At 50.4% G+C, this 26,142-nt stretch overlaps 1 protein-coding gene across 3 annotated transcripts in view; it reads left to right on the forward strand.

Annotated features, from left to right (window-relative positions):
* The window catches only part of MARK4 (microtubule affinity regulating kinase 4), a 52,328-nt gene that overhangs the window by 20,609 nt on the left and 5,577 nt on the right, over positions 1–26,142 (forward strand). For all 3 annotated transcript variants that reach the window (XM_003316450.5, XM_512745.7, XM_016936207.4), the window contains 7 exons: positions 5,904–6,023; positions 6,497–6,596; positions 8,357–8,466; positions 8,558–8,717; positions 15,437–15,654; positions 22,358–22,461; positions 25,712–25,990. In XM_003316450.5, coding sequence (XP_003316498.1) covers positions 5,904–6,023; positions 6,497–6,596; positions 8,357–8,466; positions 8,558–8,717; positions 15,437–15,654; positions 22,358–22,461; positions 25,712–25,990 — 1,091 coding nt within the window. The remainder of the gene's footprint in view (positions 1–5,903; positions 6,024–6,496; positions 6,597–8,356; positions 8,467–8,557; positions 8,718–15,436; positions 15,655–22,357; positions 22,462–25,711; positions 25,991–26,142) is intronic.

Below are 26,142 nucleotides of genomic sequence, written 5' to 3' on the forward strand. Positions count from 1 at the left end.
GGGCTTTGCATGTAAGGCGAGAACAAGAGAGGCAAAAACTCCTGCTTGGCCGGGTGCGGTGGCTCATGCCTATAATCCCAGCACTTTGGGAGGCAGAGGCGGGAGGCTCACTTGAGCGTGGGAGTTCAAGACCAGCCTGGGCAACATAGGGAGACGCTGTCTCTACAAAAAATACAAAAATTAACCGGGCATAATGGCGCACGCCTGTAGTCCCAGCTACTTGGGAGGCTGACGCGGGAGGATCACTTGAACCTGGGAGATCAAGACTGCAGTGAGCTGAGATCGTGCCACTGCACTCCAACCTGGGTGACAGAGGGAGACCCTGTCTCCAAAAAGAAATTAAAAAACAAACCCTGCCCTCGTATATGCTACGCTGTGGGTGAACCTTGAAAACATTGTGCTAAGTGACAGAAGCCAGTCACATAAGGCCACAGAGTGTATGATTCCATTAATGTGAAATGTCCAGAATAGGCAAATCCATAGAGACAGAAAGTGGATTACTGGTTGCCTGAGGCTGGGGGGGGAGGAGCAAGTTGGAGGTTGATTGCTAAAGGGTACTGAATTTCTTTTGAGGTGATGAAAAATGTTCTAAAATTCAATGTAGTGGCCGGCCTGATGGCTCACACCTATATTCCCGGCACTTTGGGAGGCCGAGGCAGGCAGATCACCTGAGGTCAGGAGTTCGAGACCAGCCTGGCCAACATGGTGAAACCCTGTCTTTACTAAAAATACAAAAATTAACCGGGTGTGGTGGCAGGCACCTGTAATCCCAGCTACTGGAGAGGCTGAGGCAGGAGAATCGCTTGAACCTGGGAGGCAGAGGTTGCAGTGAGTCAAGATTGTGCCACTGCACTCCAGCCTGGGTGACAGAGCGAGACTCTGTCTCAAAAAATAAATAAATAAATAAAATTGAATGTAGTAATGATTGTGCAACTCCGTGCATATACTAAAAGCCATCGAATTGTGCACTTCGCTTCAAACAAAACAATTCCTGTCTTCCCAGACTAACATTCCTACTGGGGCCAGGCAGCTAACAAAACAATAAGCAAACTAGATATGATATCAGATGCTGGCCTGTGCTATGCCGGGGGAAATACTGTAAGGGGATGGGAGGTGTGGGCTGAGTTGTTGCTTGCTTTTTTTTTTTTCCCCTTTGAACTTTTTATTTTGAACGATTGCCAATCTACGGAAAAGTTGCAACAGTAGAGCAAATAACACATGGTATGTTTCAGGAGCTTCACAATCGCTGGCCTGTGTCCACATTTGCTCTATCTGTCTGTATTTGCACGTGATCTTTGCTGCCCTCATCGGCATTCATGGGGCATTTGACAGTTAGTTGCAGACGCTGTGTCCTTTTATCCCTAAAGGCGACAGCGGGTTATCTCCTGAGACCAGGGGCTTTTTCCTGTTGACGGTAACATACAGGAAATACAGCAGTGGTATAATCCTGGCCTCTACGCCATGGCCCATACTCAGATTTCATCCATCATCCCAGGAATATCTTTGGCAGCTATTTTTTTTTCCCAGTCGGGGATCCACTCGGGTCCCTGCGTTGCATTTAGCTGCGCCATCTCTTGTGTCTCCTTTCATCCGGAACAGTTCTCAGCCTCTCTTTTGTCTTTCATGACATTGACATTATCGATTAGTTCAGGCCAGTTAATTTTGCAGAACGTCCCTCAATTTGGGTTGCCTGGTGTTTCCTCTCGATTGGAATCGGGGGTGCATTGGGGCAGGAATTCTGCAGCTGGGACTCTCTGTCCTGCTCTGCGTTGCCCGTGAGGAGCACGTACTGTGATCTGAAATTGTAAAGTCAGGGAAATACTTGCAGAGGACAGACCATCAAAGCGGAACCCTGAGTGATGAAGAGGAGGGAGTCCCTTCTTCACAGTGGCCTTGGCCAAATAGCCAACCCCTCTAAGCCTCAGTCTCACCTGCTGTTCAATGAAGATCATAAAGGTACCAACCCTGTGGGCCAGGCGTGGTGGCTCACGCCTGTAATCCCAGCACTTTGGGAGGCCGAGGCGGGCGGATCACGAGGTCAGGAGATCGAGACCATCCTGGCTAACACACTGAAACCCCGTCTCTTCTAAAAATACAAAAAATTAGCCGGGCGTGGTGGCAGGCGCCTGTAGTCCCAGCCACTCGGGAGGCTGAGGCAGGAGAATGGCATGAACCCGGGAGGTGGAGCTTGGAGTGAGCGGAGATCTCGCCACTGTACTCCAGCCTGGGCAACAGAGCGAGACTCCATCTCAAAACAAACAAACAAAAAAGATGATACCAACCTTGTGGCAGTGATTTTTAAGGACTGGCTGAGATCAGGGATGCAAAGTGCTCATTCAAGACAGCCTTCTGGCCGGGCACGGTGGCTCAGGCCTGTAATCTCAGCACTTTGGGAGGCTGAGGTGGGCAGTTCACCTGAGGTCAGGAGTTCAAGACCAGCCTGGCCAACATGGTAAAACCCCGTCTCTACTAAAAACACAAAAATTAGCTGTGCCTGGTGGCATGCGCCTGTAATCTCTGCTACTCGGGAGGCTGAGGCAGGAGAATTGCTTGAACCAGGGAGGCAGAGGTTGTAGTGAGCCGAGATCACACCACTGCACTCCAGCCTGGATGACAGAGCAAGACTCTGTCTCAAAAAAACAAAACAAAACAAACAAACAAAACAGCCTCTGACACTCCGGCCATAGCTGAAGTCTGGGGTGGGGAGGTGTTGTCACAGAATAATTTTTCTGAGCCTCAAGCATGAAGCTAAGAGACCTTTTTGAAGGGCCAGGCCAGTGTCTTACCTGCCCCAGGTCCTTGTCACTTTCTGCCATCCTGGTGTCCCCACCAGGCACCCCAGGCCTTGCTGCGCAAAGGAGGCACACAGCTGAGAAGAGGCAGGTTCTAGCTCTGTCATTTCCTTTCTGAGTGACCTTGGACATGTCCTTTTCTGAACCTCAGTTTCCCCACCTGTAAGATGAAGACACTAAGAGTATTCAGGACAGGTGTCGTGGCTCATGCCTGTAATCCCAGCACCTTGGGTGGCCGAGGCGGGCAGATCACTGGAGGTCAAGAGTTTGAGACCAGCCTGGCCAACATGGTGAAACCCTGTCTCTACTAAAAATACAAAAAGTAGCCAGGCGTGGTGGCGCGTGCCTGTAGTCCCAGCTACTCGGGAGACTGATCCAGGAGAATCACTTGAACCTGGGAGGCAGAGGCTCCAGTGAGCCAAGATTGCGCCCCTGCACTCCAGCCTGGACGACAGAGCAAGACTCCATCTCAAAAAAATAAAAAGAGTTTGACACCAGCCTGGGCAACATTTCAAGACCACATCTCTACAAAAAATATCTTTTAAATTAGCCTGGCATTGTGGTGCATGCCTGTAGTCCCAGCTACTTGGGATGCTGAGGTGGGAGAATTGCTTTAGCCCAGGAGTTCCAGGCTACAGCGAACTATGATCACGCCACTGCACTCCAGCTTCGGTGACAGAACAAGAGCCTGTCTCTTTAAAAAAAAAAAAAAAAAAAAAGCATCTGCTTGCAGCCCGTCTGCATATGTTAAGCCCTTCGCTGGAGCTTGGCATCTGGCCACAGCATCATGCTTGGGAGCTGCGCTGGAGGTGGCAGTGGTGGCCTGATGGCTTCTTCTTCCCCATCACGTGATAGGCAGTGTGGCATGGTGGTCACACAGCACAGGCCCCAGAGCCAAGGCCCTGCCACTTTCTGGCTGTGCAATCCTGGGGCAAGTGACCAAACCCCTCCAGGCCTCAACCTCCTCGTCTGGAAAGTGGGCGTTATAACCGGGCTTCGCGGCGTTGTGAAAATGGATGTAATATGCATAAAGCACTTAGAACACTGCCTGCTAAGGGGTAAGTGTCCTGAAAGTGATCCAAATTAAATATTAATAGCCCTTTATGATCTGCAGAGGCTCCCCAGGCATGGGCATCTTTCAGCCCTTTTAGGAGAATGCTGCAGCAGAGGACTCTGTCCTAAAGGAGTCCTGTTCACCCTCCACGCTCAATTCGTTCCTACCTGTTTTCTGCCTCCCTTCGTTTTTTTTGTTGTCTGTTTGTTTTTTGAGACAAGGTCTCAGTCACCCAGGCTGGAGGGCAGTGGTGCAGTCACAGCTCACTGCAGCCTCAACCTCCCGGGCTCAAGCAATCCTCCTGCTTCAGCCTCCCGAGTAGCTGGGACCACAGGCATGTGCCACCACACCTGGCTAATTTTTGTATTTTTTGTAGAGACAGAGTCTTGCTGTGTTGCCCAGGCTGGTCTCAAACTCACGGGCTCAAGCGGTCTTCCCACCTTGGCCTCCCGAAGTGCTGGGATTATAGACATAAGCCACCACGCCTGGCCTATTGCGGTTTTTTATTCAGATGGAAAGAGCTCCCCCTGGTCTGCCAAGCCATGGATTTATCTTATTTTTCGCAGCTTTGGTAGGGCCTCTCATAAAAGGCCCTTAAAGAGAAAGCCAGCAGATAAATCCATGAATGGCCTTGAGGAGTGTGTCTCTTTGGACAGCAGGCATGGCTGGGGGAGGGGAGAGACGAGAAGGCAGGAGAGGCAGTAGGGTCTCCTTCCCCTTGAGTGAATCTCATATTTACATACCGCTCTCTGGCTCTGGGCCAGGCATGTGGTAAGCATTTTACAGATTTTTTTTTTTTTTTTTTTTGAAATGGAGTCTTGCTCTGCCGCCCAGAGTGCAGTGGCGCAATCTCGGCTCACTGCAACCTCCGCCTCCTGGGTTCAAGTGATTCTCCTGCCTCAGCCTCCCGAGTAGCTGGGATTACGGGGGTCTGCTACCACACCCAGCTAATTTTTGTATTTTTTTTTTTTTTAGTAGAGATGGGGTTTCGCCATGTTGGCCAGGCTGGTTTTGATCTCCTGACCTCAGGCGATCTGCCTGCCTCACCCTCCCAAAGTGCTGGAATTACAGGTGTGAGCCACCGCGCCCGGCCACATTTTTATGGATATTAACTCACCTGTACCCTGGTAGCAAGCATGTGAAGTGGGTCCTGTAATCCCTTTCACGGATAAGGAGACCGAGGCCCCAGTGGCTGACTCACTTACCTACCTCCCTCTTACCTGACTTAGAGAATAAACTTCCTTTTTTTTCTGAGACAGAATCTCGCCCTGTCACCCAGGCTGGAGTGCAGTGGCGTGATCTCAACTCACTGCAACCTCCACCTCCTGAGAGTTTAAGTGATTCTCGTGCCTCAGCCTCCCAAGTAGCTAGGACTACAGGCAGCCACCACCACACCCAGCTAATTTTTGTATTTTTAGTGGAGATGGGGTTTCACCATGTTAGCCAGGTTGGTCTCGAACTCCTGACCTCAGGCGATCTGCCTGTCTCGGCCTCCCAAAGTGCTGGGATTACAGGTGTGAGCCACCGTGCCTGGCCAGATAATAAACTTTCTCTGCAAGTTTTCCTCTGAATGAAAAGTTATGTAGCTTAAATTTTTTTTTTTTTGTAGAGACAGGCTGGTTGTTCAGGCTGGTCTTGAACTCCTGGGTTCAAGCTATCCTCCTCCCTCGGCCTCCCAAAGTGTTTGGATTACAGGTGTGCACCACCATGCTCAGGTCATTTTTTATTTTTTGTAGAGATGAGGTCTCCGTATGTTGCCCAGGCTGTTCTTGAACTCCTGGGCTCAAGCGATCCTCCGGTCTTGGCCTCCACGCCTGGCCAAGAATTTTTTTTTTAATTGCAGCGTCCGTATGATGTTCCCATTTTATGGGCAGGGAACTGAGGTCAGGAGAAAGGAATGGGGTTTTGCTTACCTCGTCAAGGGCTGGGACTCAGAGCTTCTGTCACTTCTATCAAAGGGGTTGGGACAAAGGTTGTGTGTGTGTGTGTGTGTGTGTGTGTGTGTAATAGGTGGGGGGCGGAGCAGACCCCCTCCTCCAGTAACCCCATCCCTGCAGGAGCTGCGGGAGCGAGTCCTCAGAGGGAAGTACCGGGTCCCTTTCTACATGTCAACAGACTGTGAGAGCATCCTGCGGAGATTTTTGGTGCTGAACCCAGCTAAACGCTGTACTCTCGAGGTGAGCCCAGCCTCACAGCCAGCGGGGGCCCTTCTCGTCTCCTGACTCCCCTAAACTCTGCCTGCCCCCACCCACAAAAGCCTTCTTGACACACTTTTCCTCTCCCGTGCCCACCGAAGATCTGCTGCTGGTGAGTGGGGGTAGACAGGCCGTCCAGGGAAAAGCTCCCAGGCCTGTCCTGACGCCACCCCCCCGACAGGCTCACCCACTCCCTGCCTTGCCAGTAATTAGCTAATGAGCTCCTAGGATGATTACAGGGTGCCAGGGACCCAGATGATGCGGAGGAGGGAGGGTGGCATCAGGAGGCTCCGGCAGGGGACGTGGGGGAGAGAGAGGCCCAGGAGGCGCTATCTCTTAGGAAGCCCGCAATTCTGGGTGTTAGGCCTCGGAGGTTTGGGGCAGGGCAGAAGCTGTAGGATTTCTGGTTCCTTCTGACACCTGTCTTCCCCCTTCCCTGCTCCTGATGCCTGCAGCAAATCATGAAAGACAAATGGATCAACATCGGCTATGAGGGTGAGGAGTTGAAGCCATACACAGAGCCCGAGGAGGACTTCGGGGACACCAAGAGAATTGGTGAGGGTCAGGGAGAGCCATCCTGTCACCCTGGTTGGAGTGCAGTGGTGCAGTCTCGGCTCACTGCAACCTCCGCCTCCCAGAATCAAGAGATTCTTGTGCCTCAGCCTCCCAAGTAGCTGGGACCACAGGCGCCTGCTGCCATGCCTGGCTAATTTTTGTTATTTTTAGTAGAGACAGGGTTTTGCCATGTTGGCCATGCTGGTCTCAAACTCCTGACCTCAGGTGATCTGCCTGCCTCAGCTTCCCAAATTGCCAGGATCACAGGTGTGAGCCACTGTACCCGGCCCATGTTCGCTTTGATATTAAGACATAAAGAGAGACCAGGCGAGGTGGTTCATGCTGGTAATCCCAGCACTTTGGGAGGTCGAGGTAGAAGAATCACTTGAGCCCAGGAGTTGGAGACCAGCCTGGCCAACATAGGGAGACCCTGTCTGTACAAAAAATAAAAATAAAAAATTAGCCAGTTGTGGTTGTGTGCACCTGTAGTCTCAGCTACTCAGCAAGCTGAGGTAGGAGGATCCCTTGAGCCCAACAATTTGAGGCTGCAGTGAGCTATGATCATGCCACTGCACTCCAGGCGACAGGGTGAGACCGTGTCTCAAAAAAAGAAAAAAAGGTCAGGCACAGTGGCTCACGCCTATAATCTCAGCACTTTGGGAGGCTGAGGCTGACAGATCACCTGAGGTCAGGAGTTCGAGACCAGCCTGGCCAACATGATGAAACCTCGTCTCTACTAAGAATACAAAAATTAGACGAGTGTGGTGGCAGGCACCCGTAATCCCAGCTCCTCTGGAGGCTGAGGCATGAGAATTGCTTGAATCTAGGAGGCAGAGTTGCAGTGAGCTGAGATTGCACCACTGTACTCCACGCTGGGCGACAAGCAAAATTCCATCTAAAATAATAATAATTACGGTTTTTACCATTAAATGGCAAAAACCGGAATTACTTTTGCATCAACCTAATTATATTAGTAGGTTGAACACAACAAAAAGTTGAACCATATGAAATTGCCATTTTTTTTGGTTTAAAATTGTCAGTACCACCAATTTTGTATGGTTTAACCTAATAGTGATGATTTATTCTGCCACATAACTAAAATGAATAGAGTAGGCAGCCTTCAGGCACAGTTGTATCCAGGTGCTCAGAGACAGTTGTTGGGAATGTTTTCTGTGGTAGCTTTTTCCCAGGCTGCTCTCCAGGAGGCAAGCAGATCTGGGTCACATGCCTTCAATGAAGCAGTCAGTGTGGCTTTGGGTGTAGAACACACTAATTAGCCAGACCTGGGTTATTCGCCTGCCTTAGGGTTGGAGCAGGGGAGCCATCCACGTGATCTGAGCGGAAAGAATGTTCTTTCAAAGGAAATCAATGTGCTGTTGGGAAGGGAGGATGGGTACTGGACAGGTCAAAGAGCAGACACCGGTGAATGACACAGAAATGAGTGGAAGTGGGCCAGGTGCAGTGGCTCATGCCTGTAATCCCAGCACTTTGGGAGGCCCAGGTGGGTGGATTGCTTGTGCCCAGGAGTTTCAAACCAGCCTGGACAACATAGCAAAACCCTGTCTCTACTGAAAATACAAAAACTGAGGTGGGAGGATCAGCAGAGCCTGGGGAGGCCGAGGCTGCAGTGAGCTGTGACCGTGCCACTGCACTCCAGCCTGAGTGACAGAGTGACACCCTGTCTCAAAAAAAAAAAAGAGAAATGGATGGAAGTTAAAGTTTCTGGGAGTCTGAAACTTCTCTCCATCCCCCCCTCCCAGAGGTGATGGTGGGTATGGGCTACACACGGGAAGAAATCAAAGAGTCCTTGACCAGCCAGAAGTACAACGAAGTGACCGCCACCTACCTCCTGCTGGGCAGGAAGACTGAGGTCAGGGGGCGCCAGGGGCCCTTGGGGACGCGTGATGCCTGGGTGGAGGGACTTGGGGTGCAGAAGAGCCTCATCTGTCATCCTCTCACAGGAGGGTGGGGACCGGGGCGCCCCAGGGCTGGCCCTGGCACGGGTGCGGGCGCCCAGCGACACCACCAACGGAACAAGTTCCAGCAAAGGCACCAGCCACAGCAAAGGGCAGCGGAGTTCCTCTTCCACCTACCACCGCCAGCGCAGGCATAGCGATTTCTGTGAGTATCAACCCCACGCCCTCACACACCCTCCTTCTCCCCAAGGCCCAGACTTACAGTTACGTCAGGGTTCTCTGATTGGCAAGCAACAGAAACCCACTGGAGCTAACCTCAGAGAGGGAGGAATGTCTTATAAAGACACAGGGCATTGCATGGAACTTGGAGGCAGGAATGCACAGCCAGGCTCAGGAAGGGATTAAAACCGGAAAAGCAGCCAGACCCAGAGCAGACACTCTCTGTCTTGCTTCCTCTCTGCTTGTGTGGTTTTTCCTTTGTCTCTCACTTATCTCATCCTATCTTTTTTCCTGATGTCCCAGCTCCCCGATTTTTTTTTTTGAGATGGAGTCTCACTCTGTGCCTCAGGCTGTAGTGCAGTGGTGTGATCTTGGCTGATGGCAACCTCTGCCGCACAGGTTCAAGCGATTCTTCTGCCTTAGGCTCCCGAGTAGCTGGGATTACAGCTGCCTGCCATAACCCCCCGGCTAATTTTTGTATTTTCAGTAGAGACGGGGTTTCACCATGTTGGCCAAGCTGGTCTTGAACTCCTGACCTCGTGATCCACCCTCGGCCTCCCAAAGTGCTGGCATTACAGGTGTGAGCCACTGTGCCCAGCCTTTTCTTTTCTTTCTTTTTTTTTTTTTTGAGACAGAGTCTCACTCTGTATCCCAGGCTGGAGTGCAGTGTCGTGATCTTGGCTCACTGCAACCTCCACCTCTTGGGTTCAAGCTATTCTTGTGCCTCAGCCTCCTGAGTAGCCGGGATTACAGGCACCTGCCACCACACCTGGCTAATTTTTGTATTTTTAGTAGAGACAGGGTTTCACCATGTTGGCCAGGCTGCTCTTATACTCCTGACCTCATGATCCACCCACCTCAGCCTCCCAAGGTACTGGGATTACAGGTGTGAGCCATTGCACCCGGCCCCCAATTTCTTACCTTAGAGACCAGTCCAAATGGCAGCTGGAATCTCTGGTCCAGGATGAAGCTCTGATATCAGAGTCAAGTTTGAATTAATCCATTGTAACTGGGGCACAGAGGACACGTTGTACAAAGTGGCTGCTGAGAGTCTGCCCTCTGGCTTTGCCTCCACACTGAAGTAAAGGAGGCTCTGGAAGAGAGCTGGGCAGACAGCTGATTATACCCCACATTCTGCAACTGACAGACATCTCATCTGCTGCAGAAAATGAATACAGAGTCTGAGTTTAAATCTGGGCCAGGCACGGTGGCTCATGTCTGTAATCCCTTTGGGAGGCCGAGGTGAGTGGATCACCTGAGGTTGGGAGTTTGAGACCGGCCTGGCCAACATGGTGAAACCCTGTCTCTACTAAAAATACAAGATTAGCTGGGCGTGTTGGTGCGTGCCTATAATCCCAGCTAATCGGGAGGCTGAAGCAGGAGAATTGCTTGAAACTGGGAGGCGGAGGTTGCAGTGAGCCGAGATCATGCCATTGCACTCCAGCCTGGGCAACAGAGAGAACTCATCTCAAAAAAATTAAAAAAAGAAAAAAAAATGGATACACACCACCATCAGCACCCATTAGGCATGGAGACTTCTGAGAGGTCCCTTCACCCACACACTCATCAAATTTTAACCCTCTCTGCTATTTTTTTTAACGGCTTTATTAAGGTTAAAATTCATATACCAAACAACGTACCCATTTAAAGTGCACAATTCAGGCCGGGCATGGTGGCTCACGCCTGTAATCCCAGCACTTTGGGAGGCTGAGGGCAGGAGGATTGCTTGAGCCCAGGAGTTCTAGACCAGCCTAGGCAACATAGCAAGACCCCGTCTCTACAAAAAAATTAAAAATTGGCCAGGCACAGTGGCTCACGCCTGTAATCCCAGCACTTTAGGAGGCCGAGGTGGGCGGATCACGAGGTCAGGAGTTCAAGACCAGCCTGGCCAAGATGGTGAAACCCTGTCTCTACTAAAAATACAAAAAAAGCCAGGCATGGTGGCGGGTGCCTGTAATCCCAGCTACTCGGGAGGCTGAGGCAGAGAATTGCTTGAACCTGGGAGGTGGAGGTTGCAGTGAGCCGAGATCATGCCACTGCACTCCAGCCTGGGCCACAGAGCGAGACTCCGCCGCCCCTCCCCCCAAAAAAATTAAAAATTAGGTGTGGTAGTACACGCCTGTGGTCCCAGCTACTTGGGAGGCTGAGGTAGGAAGACCACTTGAACCCAGGAGATCGAGGTCGTGGTGAGCCATGATCGCGCCACTGCACTCCAGCCTGGGTGACAGAGCGAGACCTCATCTCAAAAAATAAATTAAAAAGTGCACAATTCAGTGGCTTTAATATATTTATAGAATTGTACATCTATCATGATGACTGATTTCAGAACATTTTCATTACCCCAAAAAGAAAATTCACAACCTTTAGCAATCAACTTCCAGGCAGGGCATGGTGGCTCATGCCCGTAATCCTAGCACTTTGGGAGACTGAGTCAGGCAGATCACCTGAGCACAGGAGTTCGAGACCACTGGGCAACATGGCGAAACCCCATCTCCACTATAAAATACAAAAATTAGCCAGGCGTAGTGGCAGGCGTCTGTAATCCTAGCTACTCAGGAGTCTGAGGCAGGAGAATTGCTTGAACCCGGGAGGCGGAGGTTGCAGTAAGCTGAGATCGCGCCACTGCACTCTAGCCTGGTGATAAGAGTGAGACTTCTTCTCAAAAAAAAAAAAAAAAAAAAATCAACTTCCAATCCCCCTTCCACCCTCAGCTACTAATCTACTTTCTGTGTCGATGAATTTGGCTATTCTAGACATTTCAGGTAAATGGAATTACACGATGTGTGGCCTTCAGTGACTGGCTTCTTTCATTTAGCAGAAAGTTTTCAAGGTTTATCCATGATATGGGTATCAGCACTTCATTCCTTTTCGTTGGCAAGTAATATTCCATTGCATAGATAGACCACATTTTGTTTATCCATTCATGAACACGTGGATTGCCTCCACTTTTTGGCTGTTGTGAATGATGCTGCTGTGAACATTTGTATCCGTGTTTTTGTGTGGCTGTGTTTTGCCGTCATTTCTCTTGGGTACATATCTGGGAGTGGAATTGCTGAGTCATCTGGTAACCGTGTGTTTAATAATAGTTTGAGGAACTTTCAGAGTGTTTTCCAACTCTGTTCATTTTACAGCCCTGCTTGTCTGCAGGGGTGAAGTTCTTACTCTGGGACAGGTACTAGGCTGTCTGCTTGTCTAATCTTTTTTTTCTCTGTCTTACATATCTCACCTTATCTTTTTCTAGATCTCTCAGCTCCTAGATTTCTTTTTTTTTTTTTTCTTTTTTTGAGACAGAGTCTCGCTCTGTCGCCCAGGCTGGAGTGCAGTGGTGCGATGTTGGCTCACTGAAACCTCAGTCTCCCAGGTTCAACTGATTCTCCTGCCTCAGGCCCCCGAGCTGGGATTACAAGCCACCTTGCCCAGCTAATTTTGTATTTTTAGTAGAGACAGGGTTTCACCATGTTGGCCTGGCTGGTCTTGAATTCCTGACCTGAGGTGATCCACCCGCCTCGGCCTCCCAAAGTGCTGGGATTGCAGGCGTGAGCCACTGTGCCCAGCCGCTCCTAGATTTCTTTTCTTTTTTTTTTTTGTTGGAGACAAAGTCTCGCTCTGTTGCCCAAGCTGGAGTGCAGTGGCGCAATCTTGGCTCACTGCAAGCTCCACCTCCCGGGTTCATGCCATTCTCCTGCCTCAGCCTCCCGAGTAGCTGGGACTATAGGTGTCCACCACCACGCCCAGCTAATTTTTTGTATTTTTAGTAGAGATGGGGTTTCACTGTGTTAGCCAGGATGGTCTTGATCACCTGACCTCATGATCCACCTGCTTTGGCTTTGGCTTCCCAAAGTGCTGGGATTACAGGCATGAGCCACCGCGCCTGGCCTGCTCCTAGATTTCTTACATCTCAGTTTTAGAATCCAGCCCAGGGCTGAGTGCAGTGGCTTACGCCTGTAATCCCAGCACTTTGGGAGGCTGAATTGGGTGGATCACTTGAGCTCTCAAGTTCGACACCAGCCTGGGCAACACGATGAAACCTCATCTCTACAGAAAAATACAAAAATTAGGCTGGGCGCAGTGGCTCTTGCCTTGTAATCCCAGCACTTTGGGAGGCCGAGCTGGGTGGATCACCTGAGGTCAGCAGTTTGAGAGCAGCCTGGCCAACATGGTGAAACCCTGTCTCTACTAAAAATATCAAAATTAGCTGGGTGTGGTGGTGAGCACCTGTAATCTCAGCTACTTGGGAGGCTGAGGCAGGAGAATTGCTGGAACCCGGGAGGCAGAGGTTGCAGTGAGCGGAGATTGTGCCATTGCACTTCAGCCTGGGCGACAACAGCAAGACTCTGTCTCAAAAACAAAACAAATTAGCTGGGCATGGTGGTGTGCACCTGTAATCCCAGCTACTTGAGAGGCTGAGGTGGGAGGATGGTTTGAGCCTGGGAGGCCAAGGTTGCAATGAGTCCAGATCGTGCCACTGCACTCCAGCCTGGGCGATAGAGCCAGACTGCCGTGTCTCAAAAAAAAAAAAAAAAAAAAAAAAAAAAAAAAAAAAAAAAAGAATCCAGCCCAAGTGTTAGCTAGAGTCTCCTTGGTCCACTCATCAGGATCAGGATGGAGCTCTGATATCGAGTCCAGTTGGGATTAATCCGCTGTAATGGGGGCACAGGAGGACACATTGCACAAAGTGGCTGCTGAAAGCCTGCGCTCTGGCCACCCCTCCACACTGAAGTGAGGGAGGAGAGAGGTGTCAGGGAATCTGAGACCCAGCATGAGCCCCACACGGGAAGTGGTGCTTCTGCCCTACCCCCACCATTGCTGGAGGTCAAACCATTCCCTGCCCCTGCGTCTTGTCTTTCCCACCTGTAAAATGACAGGGTGTGCCCAGAAAGTTCCTAAGGAGCTTGTGACTTTGGTATCATATGGTTAGAACATGGTAACCTTCAGAACTCCCCACACTGAGACCTGAGTTCCAGGGATTCTCAGAGAGGGATTGCTGGCAGGTGCCAGGTATCTGTCATTGTCATTGTAGAGCTCTCAGCTTGTGGTTCTGGGACTTTTGAGCATGTATCGCTCCTGAGGATGTAACAAGCAGACCTTCTGACCCTCTCAAGTTTGAGATCACTTTTCACCCCCGGGTTCTAAAACAGTAGATTCCTAAGATGTTCCAAGAGACCAGAATTATTTTGTGTTGCTTTTGAAATTGTTCATACAATAACATCCTTGAAAATGTGTTAGTTTGGAAAGGATAGATAGTGAAAAAGTCTTCATCCAACACATATCCCCAGCTCCCAGTTTCTCAAATACAGCAACTGTTACGGTTTTTTGTTGTTGTTTTTGTTTTGTTTTTTGACGGAGTCTCGCACTGTTGCTAGGCTGGAGTGCAATGGTGTGATCTCTGCTCACTGCAACCTCTGCCTCCCAGGTTCAAGTGATTCTCCTGCCTCAGCCTCCCAAGTAACTGGGATTACAGGCGCACGCCACCACGCCCAGCTAATTTTTGTATTTTTAGTAGAGACAGGGTTTCGCCATGTTAGCCAGGCTGGTCTCAATCTCCTGACCTTGTGATCCACCCACCTTAGCCTCCCAAAGTGCCGGGATTACAGGCGTGAGCCACCGCGCCTGGCCCTGTTATGGGTTTTAATATGAATTCCTTTGGAGAGATTTTATTCATAAACAAACATGTAAAGAGATAAATATGGGACCGGGTGCGGTGGCTCACGCCTGTAATCCCAGCACTTTGGGAGGCCAAGGTGGGAGGATCACTGGAGTCCAGGAGTTTGAGACCAGCCTAGAAAACATGGCGAAATCCTGTCTCTACAAAAAAAAATACAAAAATTAGGTGGGCATGGTAGTGTGTGCCTGTAGTCCCAGCTACTTGGGAGGCTGAAGTGGGAGGATGGCTTGAGCCTAGGAGGCCAAGGTTGCAGCAAGCTGAGGTCACACCACTGTACTTCAGCTTGGGCAACAGAGTGAGATCCTGTCTCAGTAAAAAAATTAAAAAAAAGAAGGAAACTAAAGATATATAAAAACAATAAATTCTCCCCTTTTGAAACAAGTTATAGTCCTTTGGAGATATTCATATATAAGCAAGTAGATATAGATACACACTTTTTTGCTTTTGTAGACAAATGATAACACATTGTTGACCCATCTCTTGTCTTGCCTTTTCTACTTTCCAGTCCGTCATGAAGATCATTCTGTACTGGTGCATAAAGTGCTTCCTTATTCTTTTTTATAGCTGCATAATTTTCCACTGTGGAAATACCTTGACTTATCTAGTCATTCCTCTACTAAGGGGCATTTAGGCTGTTCCCAGTCTAATGGTGCAGGCCAGGTGGGGTGGCACACACCTGTAATTCCAGCTACTTGGGAGGCTGAGGCAGGAGAATTGCTTGAACCCGGGAGGTGGAGGTTGCAGTGAGCGGAGATCGCACCACTGCACTCCAGCCTGGCAACAGAACCAGACTTTGTCTCAAAAAAAAAAAAAAAAGAAGGTGCAATGAATGGCCTGTATGTGCATGATGTCATTGATTTGGAGTTTCTAGGTCAGTATATGTGCGTTGGTAATCTTGAGGTAATTTTGACAGATATTGTCAGAATGGCCCACACAGAGATTGCAGCCCACGTGAGGAATTCTCAGGTTCCAACGATCCCCCAGAGTCAGTTCTGGGTTTCCGTGGTGATGCCAGCTCTAAACGGTACCCCCTCCCCCAGGTGGCCCATCCCCTGCACCCCTGCACCCCAAACGCAGCCCGACGAGCACGGGGGAGGCGGAGCTGAAGGAGGAGCGGCTGCCGGGCCGGAAGGCGAGCTGCAGCGCCGCGGGGAGTGGGAGTCGAGGGCTGCCCCCCTCCAGCCCCATGGTCAGCAGCGCCCACAACCCCAACAAGGCAGAGATCCCAGAGCGGCGGAAGGACAGCACGAGCACCCCCGTGAGTGACCAGGGCTGGGGGGCAGGGCTGGGGGCACCACCTGGGCCACATTCCTCAGGCCCTGCCTTCATCTCATTCCCCAGACGGAACTCCTTCTTACCAACTCCTTCTTCTACCCATTCATTCATTCAACAAACATTTATCGAGTGCCTCTGTTTGCCTGAGCTCAGTTTATACACTAACATTTGATGTTAGCGTATAAATTAGTGTTCTGTGTCAAAGAAGTGCAGAACGTACTCTTGGCAGAAAGGATTTAATACAGGAAACTTAAGTGCTTTTAAAAATGTGGGAAGGGCCAGGCACAGTGGCTCATGCTTGTAATCCTGGCATTTTGGGAGGCCGAGGCGGGAGGATCACTTGAGGCCAGGAGTTCAAGAAGCATAGCAGACGCCATCTCAACTAAAAATCAAAAAAATTAGCCAGGCATCATGTTATGTACCTGTGGTCCCAGCTACTTGAAAGACCAAGGTGGGAGAATCACTTGAGCCCAGGAGGTTGAGGCTACAGGGAGCTGTGTTCCCGCCACTGCACTCCATTCTGGGTGACAGAGCAAAATCCTGTCTCAATCAATCAATAAATAAAATATTAATAGTAATTTAAAAAATCAGGCCAGGCGCAGTGGCTTACGCTTGTAATCCCAGCACCTTGGGAGGCAGAGGTGGGCGGATCACTTGAGGTCAGGAATTTGAGACCTGCCTGGCCAATATGGTGAAACCCCGTCTCTACTAAAAATATAAAAATCAGCTGGGCGTGGTGGTGGGCACCTATAATCCCAACTACTTGGGAGGCTGAGGCAGGAGAATCGCTTGAACGCAGGAGAATCGCTTGAACCCAGGAGGCGGAGGCTACAGTGAGCTAAGATTGCGCTACTGCACTCCAGGATAGGTGACAGAGTGAGACTCCATTTCAAAAAAAAAAAAAAAAAAGCCAGGCGCAATGGCTCATGCCTGTAATCCCAGCACTTTGGGAGGCCAAGGCGGGCAGATCATGAGGTCAGGAGATCGAGACCGTCATGGCTAACACAGTGAAACCTCATCTCTACTAAAAATACAAAAAATTAGCTGGGCATGGTGGCATGCACCTGTAGTCCCAGCTACTCTGGAGGCTGAGGCAGGAGAATCACTTGAACCCAGGAGGCAGAAGTTGCAGTGAGCCAAGATCATACCACTGCACTCCAGTCTGGGTGACAGAGCAAGACTGTCTCAAAAAAAAAAAAAAAAAAAAAAAGCCTCGGGAAGCAGCAGCAGCTTCCCCAGCTCCTCAGCTCTTCCGGCATCTACATTCGGTCCCATTCCCTGCTCTTCTGCTCTGCACATGTTCAGTAGCCGCCCCACGTGGCTGTGCCCTTGGCCTTTCGAGGCTGGTCACGGCAGGTTACTACCAGTCAAGTCCCAGCCTTGACCAGGGTGCACACAGGTGTGAGTCTGAGCCAATTGTGGGCCTAAACTTCTAAAAGTATGGGTCACCTGCCAGGCGCGGTGGCTCACGCCTATAATCCCAGCACTTTGGGAGGCCGAGGAGGGTGGATCATGAGGTCAAGAGATCGAGACCACCTGGCCAACATGGTGAAACCCCATCTATACTAAAAATACAAAAATTAGCTGGCTGTGGTGGCGCATGCCTGTAGTCCCAGCTACTTGGGAGGCTGAGGCAGGAGAATCACTTCAACCCGGAGGCAGAGGTTGCAGTGAGCCAAGATCGTGCCACTGCACTCCAGCCTGGCGACAGAGCAAGACTCTGTTTCAAAAAAAAAAAAGAAAAAGAAAAAAGCATGGGTCACCACCCACACAGACACAAAATACTCGTAGTTATCCTTTACCATAAGATTTTGCTCTTTAACAAATAAGTTGGCTGGGCGCAGTGGCTCATGCCTGTAATCTCAGCACTTTGGGAGGCCCAAGGTGGGCGGATCATGAGGTCGGGAGTTCGAGACCAGCCTGGTCACCATGGTGAAACCCCATTTCTACTAAAAATACAAAACTTAGCCAGGCGTGGTGGTGCACGCCTGTAATCCCAGCTACTCAGGAGGCTGAGGCAGGAGAATTGCTGGAACCCAGGAGGCAGAAGTTGCAGCAAGCCGAGATCACGCCACTGCACTCCAGCCTGGGCGACAGAGCAAGACTCCGTCTCAAAACAAAACAAAACAAAACAAAAAGTCATAAAAATTAAGTTTTTAGTCGGACATGGTGGCTCACGCCTGTAATTCCAGCACTTTGAGAGGCTGAGGTGGGTGGATTGCTTGAGCTCAGGAGTTCGAGACCAACCTGTGCAAAATGGTGAGACCCCTTCCCTACAAAAAATAGAAAAATTAGTCCGGTGTGGTGGTGGCATGTGCTGGTAGTCCCAGCTACTTGGGAGGCTGAGGGAGGAGGATCACTTGAGTCCAGGAGGCGGAGGTTGCAGTGAGCCAAGATCGTGCCACTGCACTCCAGCCTGGGAGTCTCCAGAGGGAGACCTTGTCTCAAACAAACAAAAAAAAAGTGTTTAAATACTAATTTTTCTTGTACGTTCTTGAGAACATTCATCTTTTTAACTTCTTCTTAGTGCTCTTGGTGCCCCTGGGTACTTCCAGTTTATTTTGGTTCTAAACACCCAAGGCAAACTAAGGTCTCACTGCATGGCTGTTTGCGAGGTAGGGGTGTTTCTCCAGAGGTCCTGACCATCAGGAGGCACCCAGCTGTGGTGGCTGGTGGTGTCTGGCTGTTACCAGCATTCACCAGCCTTGACCGGCTTTGACTGATTGTGACTGGCCTTCACTGGCAATGCTTGACAGGGCCTCACTGAAGCTTTGACCACAAGTGTCCACGTTACCAGTGGCAGCCAGCTTACTGGCAGTGTCCAGCCATGGCCAGTATTAACCAGCAGCAACTGACTGTGACCGGCTTTGACCAGCCTTGACTGGCTGTGACTACCCTTGGCCAACGGTATCTGGCTGTGACCAGTGGTGTCTGGCTATTACCACTTATGACCAGCTTTAACTGTCCCTGACTGTTGGTGACTGGCCATGACCAGCCTTAACTGGCTGTGACAGGCTTTGACCAGCAGTGTCTGGGCATGACCAGCAGTAGCCAGCAGCAACTGGCAATGACCGGCTGTGTTTGGTTTGGCCAGCTGTGACCCTGCCACCACCTGTGAGGACTGCTAGCCCAGGTTCAGGGCCCTGGACTCCAGGGCTGTGCAGAGCCCAGGGTCAGTACAGGGAGGGGAGTGGAATGTTGTGAGGGAACCCCGTGGGGATGGGCCAGGAGAGGGTGCACCTGAGGACAGCTCACTGGCTACCTTACACCAGAAGGTTTCCTTGGGGAAACAGATCTTGAAGGCATCAGCTCAACTTCAGGCAGGTGGCACAGGAGGGAGGCCGGGATGCCTGTGTGTCCTGAGTATTCCGGATAAGTACAAATTCATGCCCCTTGGCTCTTCCCCAGCCCCGAGACCTGGAGCTTCACATGGCAGCCTCTGAGGCCCATGTGTCAGAGAATGATCCACAACCCAGAGAATGGATGGGAGCGGCAGGGCCAAAGAAGGAGAGGATGAGGTGGTTAAAGAAAAAAGAAAAGAAAATTGTAGGAAGGACTGGAGGAGCGGACAATGGGGGGGATTTGTAGGAACAACAGTCATAACCACACCACAGAACTGACCCACCAAGGGAGCTGCTCCTTCTGAGGCTGCCCCAGCACTGGTGAATTCAAGAGTGCATTGTTAGGCTGGGCATGGTGGCTCATGCCTGTAAGCCCAACAGTTTGGGAGGCCGAGGCGGTGAATCACTTGAGGTCAGGAGTTCAAGACCAACCTGGCCAACATGGCAAAATCCCGTCTGTACTAAAAATACAAAAATTAGGGCCAGGCGCGGTGGCTTACGCCTGTAATCCCAGCACTTTGGGAGGCTGAGGCGGGCGGATCACGAGGTCAGGAGATCGAGACCATCCTGGCTAACACGGTGAAACCCCGTCTCTACTAAAAATACAAAAAATTAGCTGGGTGTGGTGGCGGGCGCCTGTAGTCCCAGCTACTCGGGAGGCTGAGGCAGGAGAATGGCGTGAACCTAGGAGGCGGAGGTTGCAGTGAGCTGAGATTGCCCTACTGCACTCCAGCCTGGGTGGTGACAGGGTGGGACTCTGTCTCAAAAAAAAAAAAAAAAAAAAAAAAAAAAAAAACAACCACATTGTCATGGCTGTAACCCAAGACTCAAAAACTTCATCCTCCATCAGAAGAGCTTCTTGATGCCCAGAGGGCTGGACAATAGGCACTGGGGCCCTGCTGAAGCAAAGACCTTCATCTCATAGCCTTGCCTGTGTGAGCTGAAGTCAAAGCAGGCAGGAGAGCAGCTGCTGCCCCATTTCCACCTTCCAAATCTTCATGAATGCAAAGATTGGCAGAACCCAACTTATATGCAGAACCTGAGCTGCAAAGGATTCTGGGAAATGTAGGACTTGGCTTTTCTGCATCTGAGTTCCCAAGAACAGCAAAGTACGAAAATATCCTCAACATAGGAACAGGAGAGTGGAGGCAGAGCTGGACATGGTGGCACACACATGTAGTCCCAGCTACTTGGGAGGCTGAGGTGGGAGGATTGCTTGAGGCCAGGAGTTCAAGACCAGCCTGGGCAACATGGTGAGATCCTATCTCTTAAAAAAGAGAAAAAGGGTGGAGGCAGTTTGAGAAAGTGGCCGGGACTCTGAAGCCACGTAGAGTTTGAATTACATTAATGAGCCATGTGACCTTGGGCAAGTAACTTCACCTCTCTGATCTTCAATATCTCACTATGTGAAATGGGCTCATTAAAGAACCTGGGTCATTGTGAGGATCTTGTAAGATCTCATACGTGAAGTATTTCACATACCGGCACAGTAAGCACTCAGTGAATGAGAGCTATTGTTATTGCTAAACGAAACCCACACCTTAAGAAGGTAAAAAAGGAAAAGCAAATAAACCTCAAAGAAAGTAGAAGGGACCAGAAGTGGTGGCTCATGCCTGTAATCCCAGCAGTTCGGGAGGCTGAGGCAGGAGGATTGCTTGAGCCCAGGAGTTCAAGACCAGCCTGGACAACATAGACCCTGTCTCTGCCAAAAATAAAAATTAGCTAAGTGTTGTGGCACATGCCTGAGGTTCTAGCTACTTGGGAGGCTGAGGTGAAAGGATCCACTTGAGGCCAGGAGGTCGAGGCTGCAGTGAGCTATGATCACACCACTGCACTCCAGCCTAGGCATCAGAACAAGACCCCATCTCAAAAAAAGTAGAAGGGAGGAGGCATTAAAGAGAATAAATCAGTGAAGGAGAAGGAAGAGGTACAATAAAGCAACAAAACCTAAAGTTGGTTTTTTGAAAAGATTAATAAAATCAGTCTGGGTGTGGTGGCTCATGCCTGTAATCCCAGCACTTTGGGAGGCTGAGGTGGGTGGATCACTTGAGGTCAGGAGTTTGAGACCAGCCTGGCCAGCATGGTGAAACCCCATCTCTACCAAAAATACAAAAAATTAGCTGGATGTGGTGGTCCACGCCTGTAATCCCAGCTACTCGGGAGACTAAGGCAGGTTCACTTGAACCTGGGAGGTGGAGGTTGCAGTGAGCTGAGATCATGCCATTGCACTCCAGCCTGGGCAAAAAGAGTGAAACTCTGTCCAAATAAATAAATAAATAAATAAAATCGAATGGACCCCTGGTAAAAATCAATTAAGGAAAAAAGACAGCAAACATGAATCACCAGTATCCACAATGAAAAGGGGAACTTTGTTCTAACATTAAAAGATAGTAAGATGATATTAGGAACTACTTTATGCCAATAAATTTAACAGCTTAGATGAAATGGACACATTACTTTAAAAACACACTGTATCAAAACTGACACAAGAAGAAATAGAAAACCTGAACAGTCTTATATTCTTGTTAAAGAAATTGAATTCGTAACTGAAAACCTTCCCTATAAAGAAAATTTCTGGCTTGGATGACTCCCACCAGTGGAATTCTTCCAAACACTTAAAGAAGAAATAACACTAACCTTAGACAAACTTCCAGAGAATAGAAAAAGAGGGCTCTCTTCCTAACATGTTTATGAGGCAGCATAATCCTGATATTCCCTGTGTTCCCAGAGCTCACAGCCCAGTATGGGATGGGGACATATATGAGAACAGACATTGACAGCAAAGTGATTGAAGCTGCAGTGGGGAGCCCAGGGGCCTGTGGGAGCCCAATGGAGGAGGCACGTGACTCAGCCTGGGGCCGGGGGTGGTGGTAGATTATGAACTGACACCTGAAAGATATGTAGGAGTGAGTCAGAGGAAAAGGTAGGAGTAATGTTCTAACAGGTGAGACAGTCAGTGCACAGGCTAGGCACAGTGACAGAATGTGGCATGAGTAAGTACATTAGCAAACGTTTGGTGTGGCTGGGCTGGACCTCAAGAAGGTGGGCATTGCTGGGAGAAGAGTGGTGGACAAGGATGCCCCCTGGAAACCTTCCCTGCCTCGTTTTCCCTCAGTGCCCCCCTCTTCTCTGGTCTCCAGGGGTCTCCCTTGACTCAGCCTCGGTGGCTGGGATTACTCATGAACCTTTCACATCTTTGGGACCTTTCACCATCTCCTACTCACCCTGGGTTCCCACACAAGCCCCTGACTTATTCATCGATGGGGAGGGCAGAGAAGGGAAGAGGGAGAAGCTCAGGGGCATGTCTTCACCCCCTCACTCCCTTCCTGGCCGTGTCTCCTGCAGAACAACCTCCCTCCCAGCATGATGACCCGCAGAAACACCTACGTTTGCACAGAACGCCCGGGGGCTGAGCGCCCGTCACTGTTGCCAAATGGGAAAGAAAACAGGTACGGAGGGGGCAGCAACAGGGTGAGGGGTGGGAAGTAGGGGGTAGATGAACAGGACCTCCCTTGATCTGAGATGATAGGCATTGGAGGCTGGTGCCATGGGGACCAGAGAGTGAGTGTATCTGCCCTGCCCTTGGCAGAATCGACCCATGTACCCCCCTGAAAATCCTCCCCACTTAATTAATTAGTCTTAAGCACCAGGAAAGCAGTTGGCCCTGTTCTCCGCCTACAAACCTTGGGAACCTGAATTGATTTTTTGAATGATCCATTTTTAGAACTCGAGAGAAGCCCCAGAATGTCACAGCTTCAGCATCATCTGGTTGGCTGGTTTTCCAGCTTGTTGGCTTGAGTCTGTGAGGTCTCTTCCAGCTGGCAAGGGAGAGAAACCAGTTCAGACTGGCTGGAGCAGAGAGAGGGAAGGGATTGGTTCACATCACAGGTCAAGGCCAGCTAGAATGGGGCCAGCTCCAGGATGAGGACACTGCCGCCCACCAGGGCTGTAGGGCAGGTTGATGGCCAACACCAGGGCACACTCTGGGATGCACCTGATTAGTGGGTGCAGGTGTTCCCACTGGGTGTGGGCAGAGGAATGGGGTAGTTAACAGTCACAAATCTGTCCAGGCTTGGTGGCTCATGCCTGTAATACCAGCACTTTGGGAGGCTGAGGCGGGTGGATCAAGAAGTCAGGAGATCGAGACCATCCTGGCTAACATGGTGACACCCCATCTCTACTAAAAATACCAAAAAAAAAAAAAAAAAAATTAGCGGGGTGCAGTGGCGGGCACCTGTAGTCCCAGCTACTCTGGAGGCAGAGGCAGGACAATGGCGTGAACCCGGAAGGCGGAGTTTGCAGTGAGCCGAGATCACGCCACTGCACTCCAGCCTGGGCAACAGAGCGAGACTCCATCTCAAAAAAAAAAAGTCACGATTCTGTGAATACTCAGTTCTGAGTTCGAATCTTACCTCTGTGCTCACACTGCTAGCAGAATGACCGGGTAAATCTCTGTGCCTCTGTTTCCTCCTCGGTAAAATGGGCTTGATGCTGGCTGGGCATGGTGGCTCACACCTGTAATCCCAGCACTTTGTGAGGCCGAGGTGGGCAGATCACCTGAGGTCAGGAGTTCGAGACCAGCCTGGCCAACATGGTGAAACCCTGTCTCTACTAAAAATACAAAAATTAGCCAGGAACGGTGTCATGTGCATGTAATCCCAGCTACTCAGAAGGCTGAATGAGGCAGGAGAATCGCTTGAACCTGGGAGGCAGAGGTTGCAGTGAGCTGGGATTGCGCCACTGTACTCCAGCCTGGGCCACACAGCGAGAATCCGTCTCAAAAAAAAAAAAAAAAAAAAAAAAAAAAGGGCTGATGCTGTCCACTTCCAGGCCCCATTATAGAGATGCAGTAGAGATCAGGTGTGTCCTGTACCTGGCACTGGGTCTGATGCTTAGGAGGCCTTCATTCAGTGACTGAGAGTGCTTTTTTTTGGTGGTTATCAAATAACAATAGTGAATATTCATGAAGCAGCAGCTACATGCCAGGGTTCTATGTCTGTTGCCTGGCTCAGTGCCCCTAACAACTCTGTGAGGTAGATCCTAATATCTCCATTTTACAGCTGAGGACATAAGGCACAGAGAGGTTAAGTAACTTGTCCAAGGCCACACAGCTGGTAAGTCAAGAAGCAGATTCCAGACTTGACTCCAGAATCTTATTTGTAATCACTGTAATACATGGCCTTCCAGTTCTGCTCAAGAGACAGTGGAACAGTTAAATTACAGACTGAGACAAAAAAAATCAAAAATTAAAAAAAAATTTAAAAACAAAAAATAAAAAGTATAGACTCAGCTAGCTGCTGTAATAAAAACAAAGAGATCCCAGGGTAGAGTAATTTAAATAAAAAGGAGGTTTAGTCCAGAGGGTCCTCCAAGGACCCAGGTAAGTTCTTCCAGCCCCAACATGAGTTTCCAGCTCTGGGACTGAGGCCGCTGCACCAGCAGCCATCATTTCCCAATCAGCAAGAAGTGGGGAAAGAGTAGGGGATAAGCAACAACTCTTTGTAAAGGTGTCACCCAGAGATGGTACAGAGCACTTCTGTTTATATCCCATTGGACGCAGCATGGTCACATGACCATCCCTAGCTGCAAGAGAATCTGGGAAATGTAGTCTCTGGCTGGGTGGCCATGTGCAGTGCTCATACTCTTAGGGGTTTGGTTACCAAGAGTGAAACAGGGAGGATGGATTCTAAGGGAGAAGTAACAGCCTCTGCCACAATCAGGATTCTTCTCTGAGATCCAGGCTGGGCCTGGAGTCCCTGGGAGGATAGAAATTGGAGGTCTGGGCTGGGTGCAGTGGCTCACACCTGGAATCCCAGCACTTTGGGAGGCCAAGGCCAGTGGATCACCTGAGGTGAGGAGTTTGAGACCAGCCTGGCCAACATGGTGAAACCCCATCTCTCCTGAAAATACATAAACTACCCAGGCGTGGTGCTGCATGCCTATAGTCCCAGCTACTCAGGAGGCTGAGGCAGGAGAATCACTTGAACCCAGGAGGCAGAGGTTGCAGTAGCCAAGATTGCCCCATGGCCCTTCAGCCTAGGTGACAGAGTGAGAGACTGTCTCAAAAAAAAAAAAAAAAAAAAAAAAAAAAATTAGCCAGGCATGGTGGCACACGCTTGTAATCCCAGCTACTCAGGAGGGTGAGGCAGGAGAATTGAACTCAGGAGATGGAGGTCTGGCCCCTGTTGTTGACTAGGAGGGTCCGAGGGGCTGGAGGAGGGTCCTGGGACAGTGGAACCCCCACTGCCCAGATTACCATAGTGAATACAGGTATCCTTGACCTTTACATCTATCCCTTTCCTGATTTTAGATGATGAGAGTTCAGATAGCAAAGTGTTTGCCAAGTTGATTTGGTTCCTGAGGTTTCGGCAAATAGCAAGGAAGTCACCCAAAAATGTCTGTGCATCTATTCAGTTGCTGCGTTTAGAGAGAGGAGAGTTGTGGTAGGAGATGATTTGGAGCGGGTAGAGTTTGAAGAAGGGACAGTTTGAAGGAGGGGTAATAGGAGAGGAGAGAGTCAGTAAAATAATGCTAGGATTGTATAGTGCACAGCCTGCACAACTGTACGTTGCAGCCCTGTCTCTGAGTTCCAGGCTGGTTGCAGCCCCTGGTCTCAGGACAGGAATGTGAAGAATCAAAGGGACTGGGGCCCTGGCCTGCCTCAGTCCCCCACCCTGACTTGTCTGTCTCTGCCCACAGCTCAGGCACCCCACGGGTGCCCCCTGCCTCCCCCTCCAGTCACAGCCTGGCACCCCCATCAGGGGAGCGGAGCCGCCTGGCACGCGGTTCCACCATCCGCAGCACCTTCCATGGTGGCCAGGTCCGGGACCGGCGGGCAGGGGGCGGGGGTGGTGGGGGTGTGCAGAATGGGCCCCCTGCCTCTCCCACACTGGCCCATGAGGCCGCACCCCTGCCCGCCGGGCGGCCCCGCCCCACCACCAACCTCTTCACCAAGCTGACCTCCAAACTGACCCGAAGGTGAGCTCCGCGGGATGGCAGGGGCAGGGCGGGGCGGGGGGCTGATGGGACCTAACCTGTCTTCTACTCTGCTCTGTCTCCTGTACCTCAACATTTCCTCTTCCTCCTCCTCCTCCTCCTCCTTTCCTCCTCCTCCTCCTCCTCCTCCTCCT

This window comes from Pan troglodytes, chromosome 20 (genome assembly GCF_028858775.2).
Source record: "Pan troglodytes isolate AG18354 chromosome 20, NHGRI_mPanTro3-v2.0_pri, whole genome shotgun sequence".
NCBI classification, from domain to species: Eukaryota; Metazoa; Chordata; class Mammalia; order Primates; family Hominidae; genus Pan; species Pan troglodytes.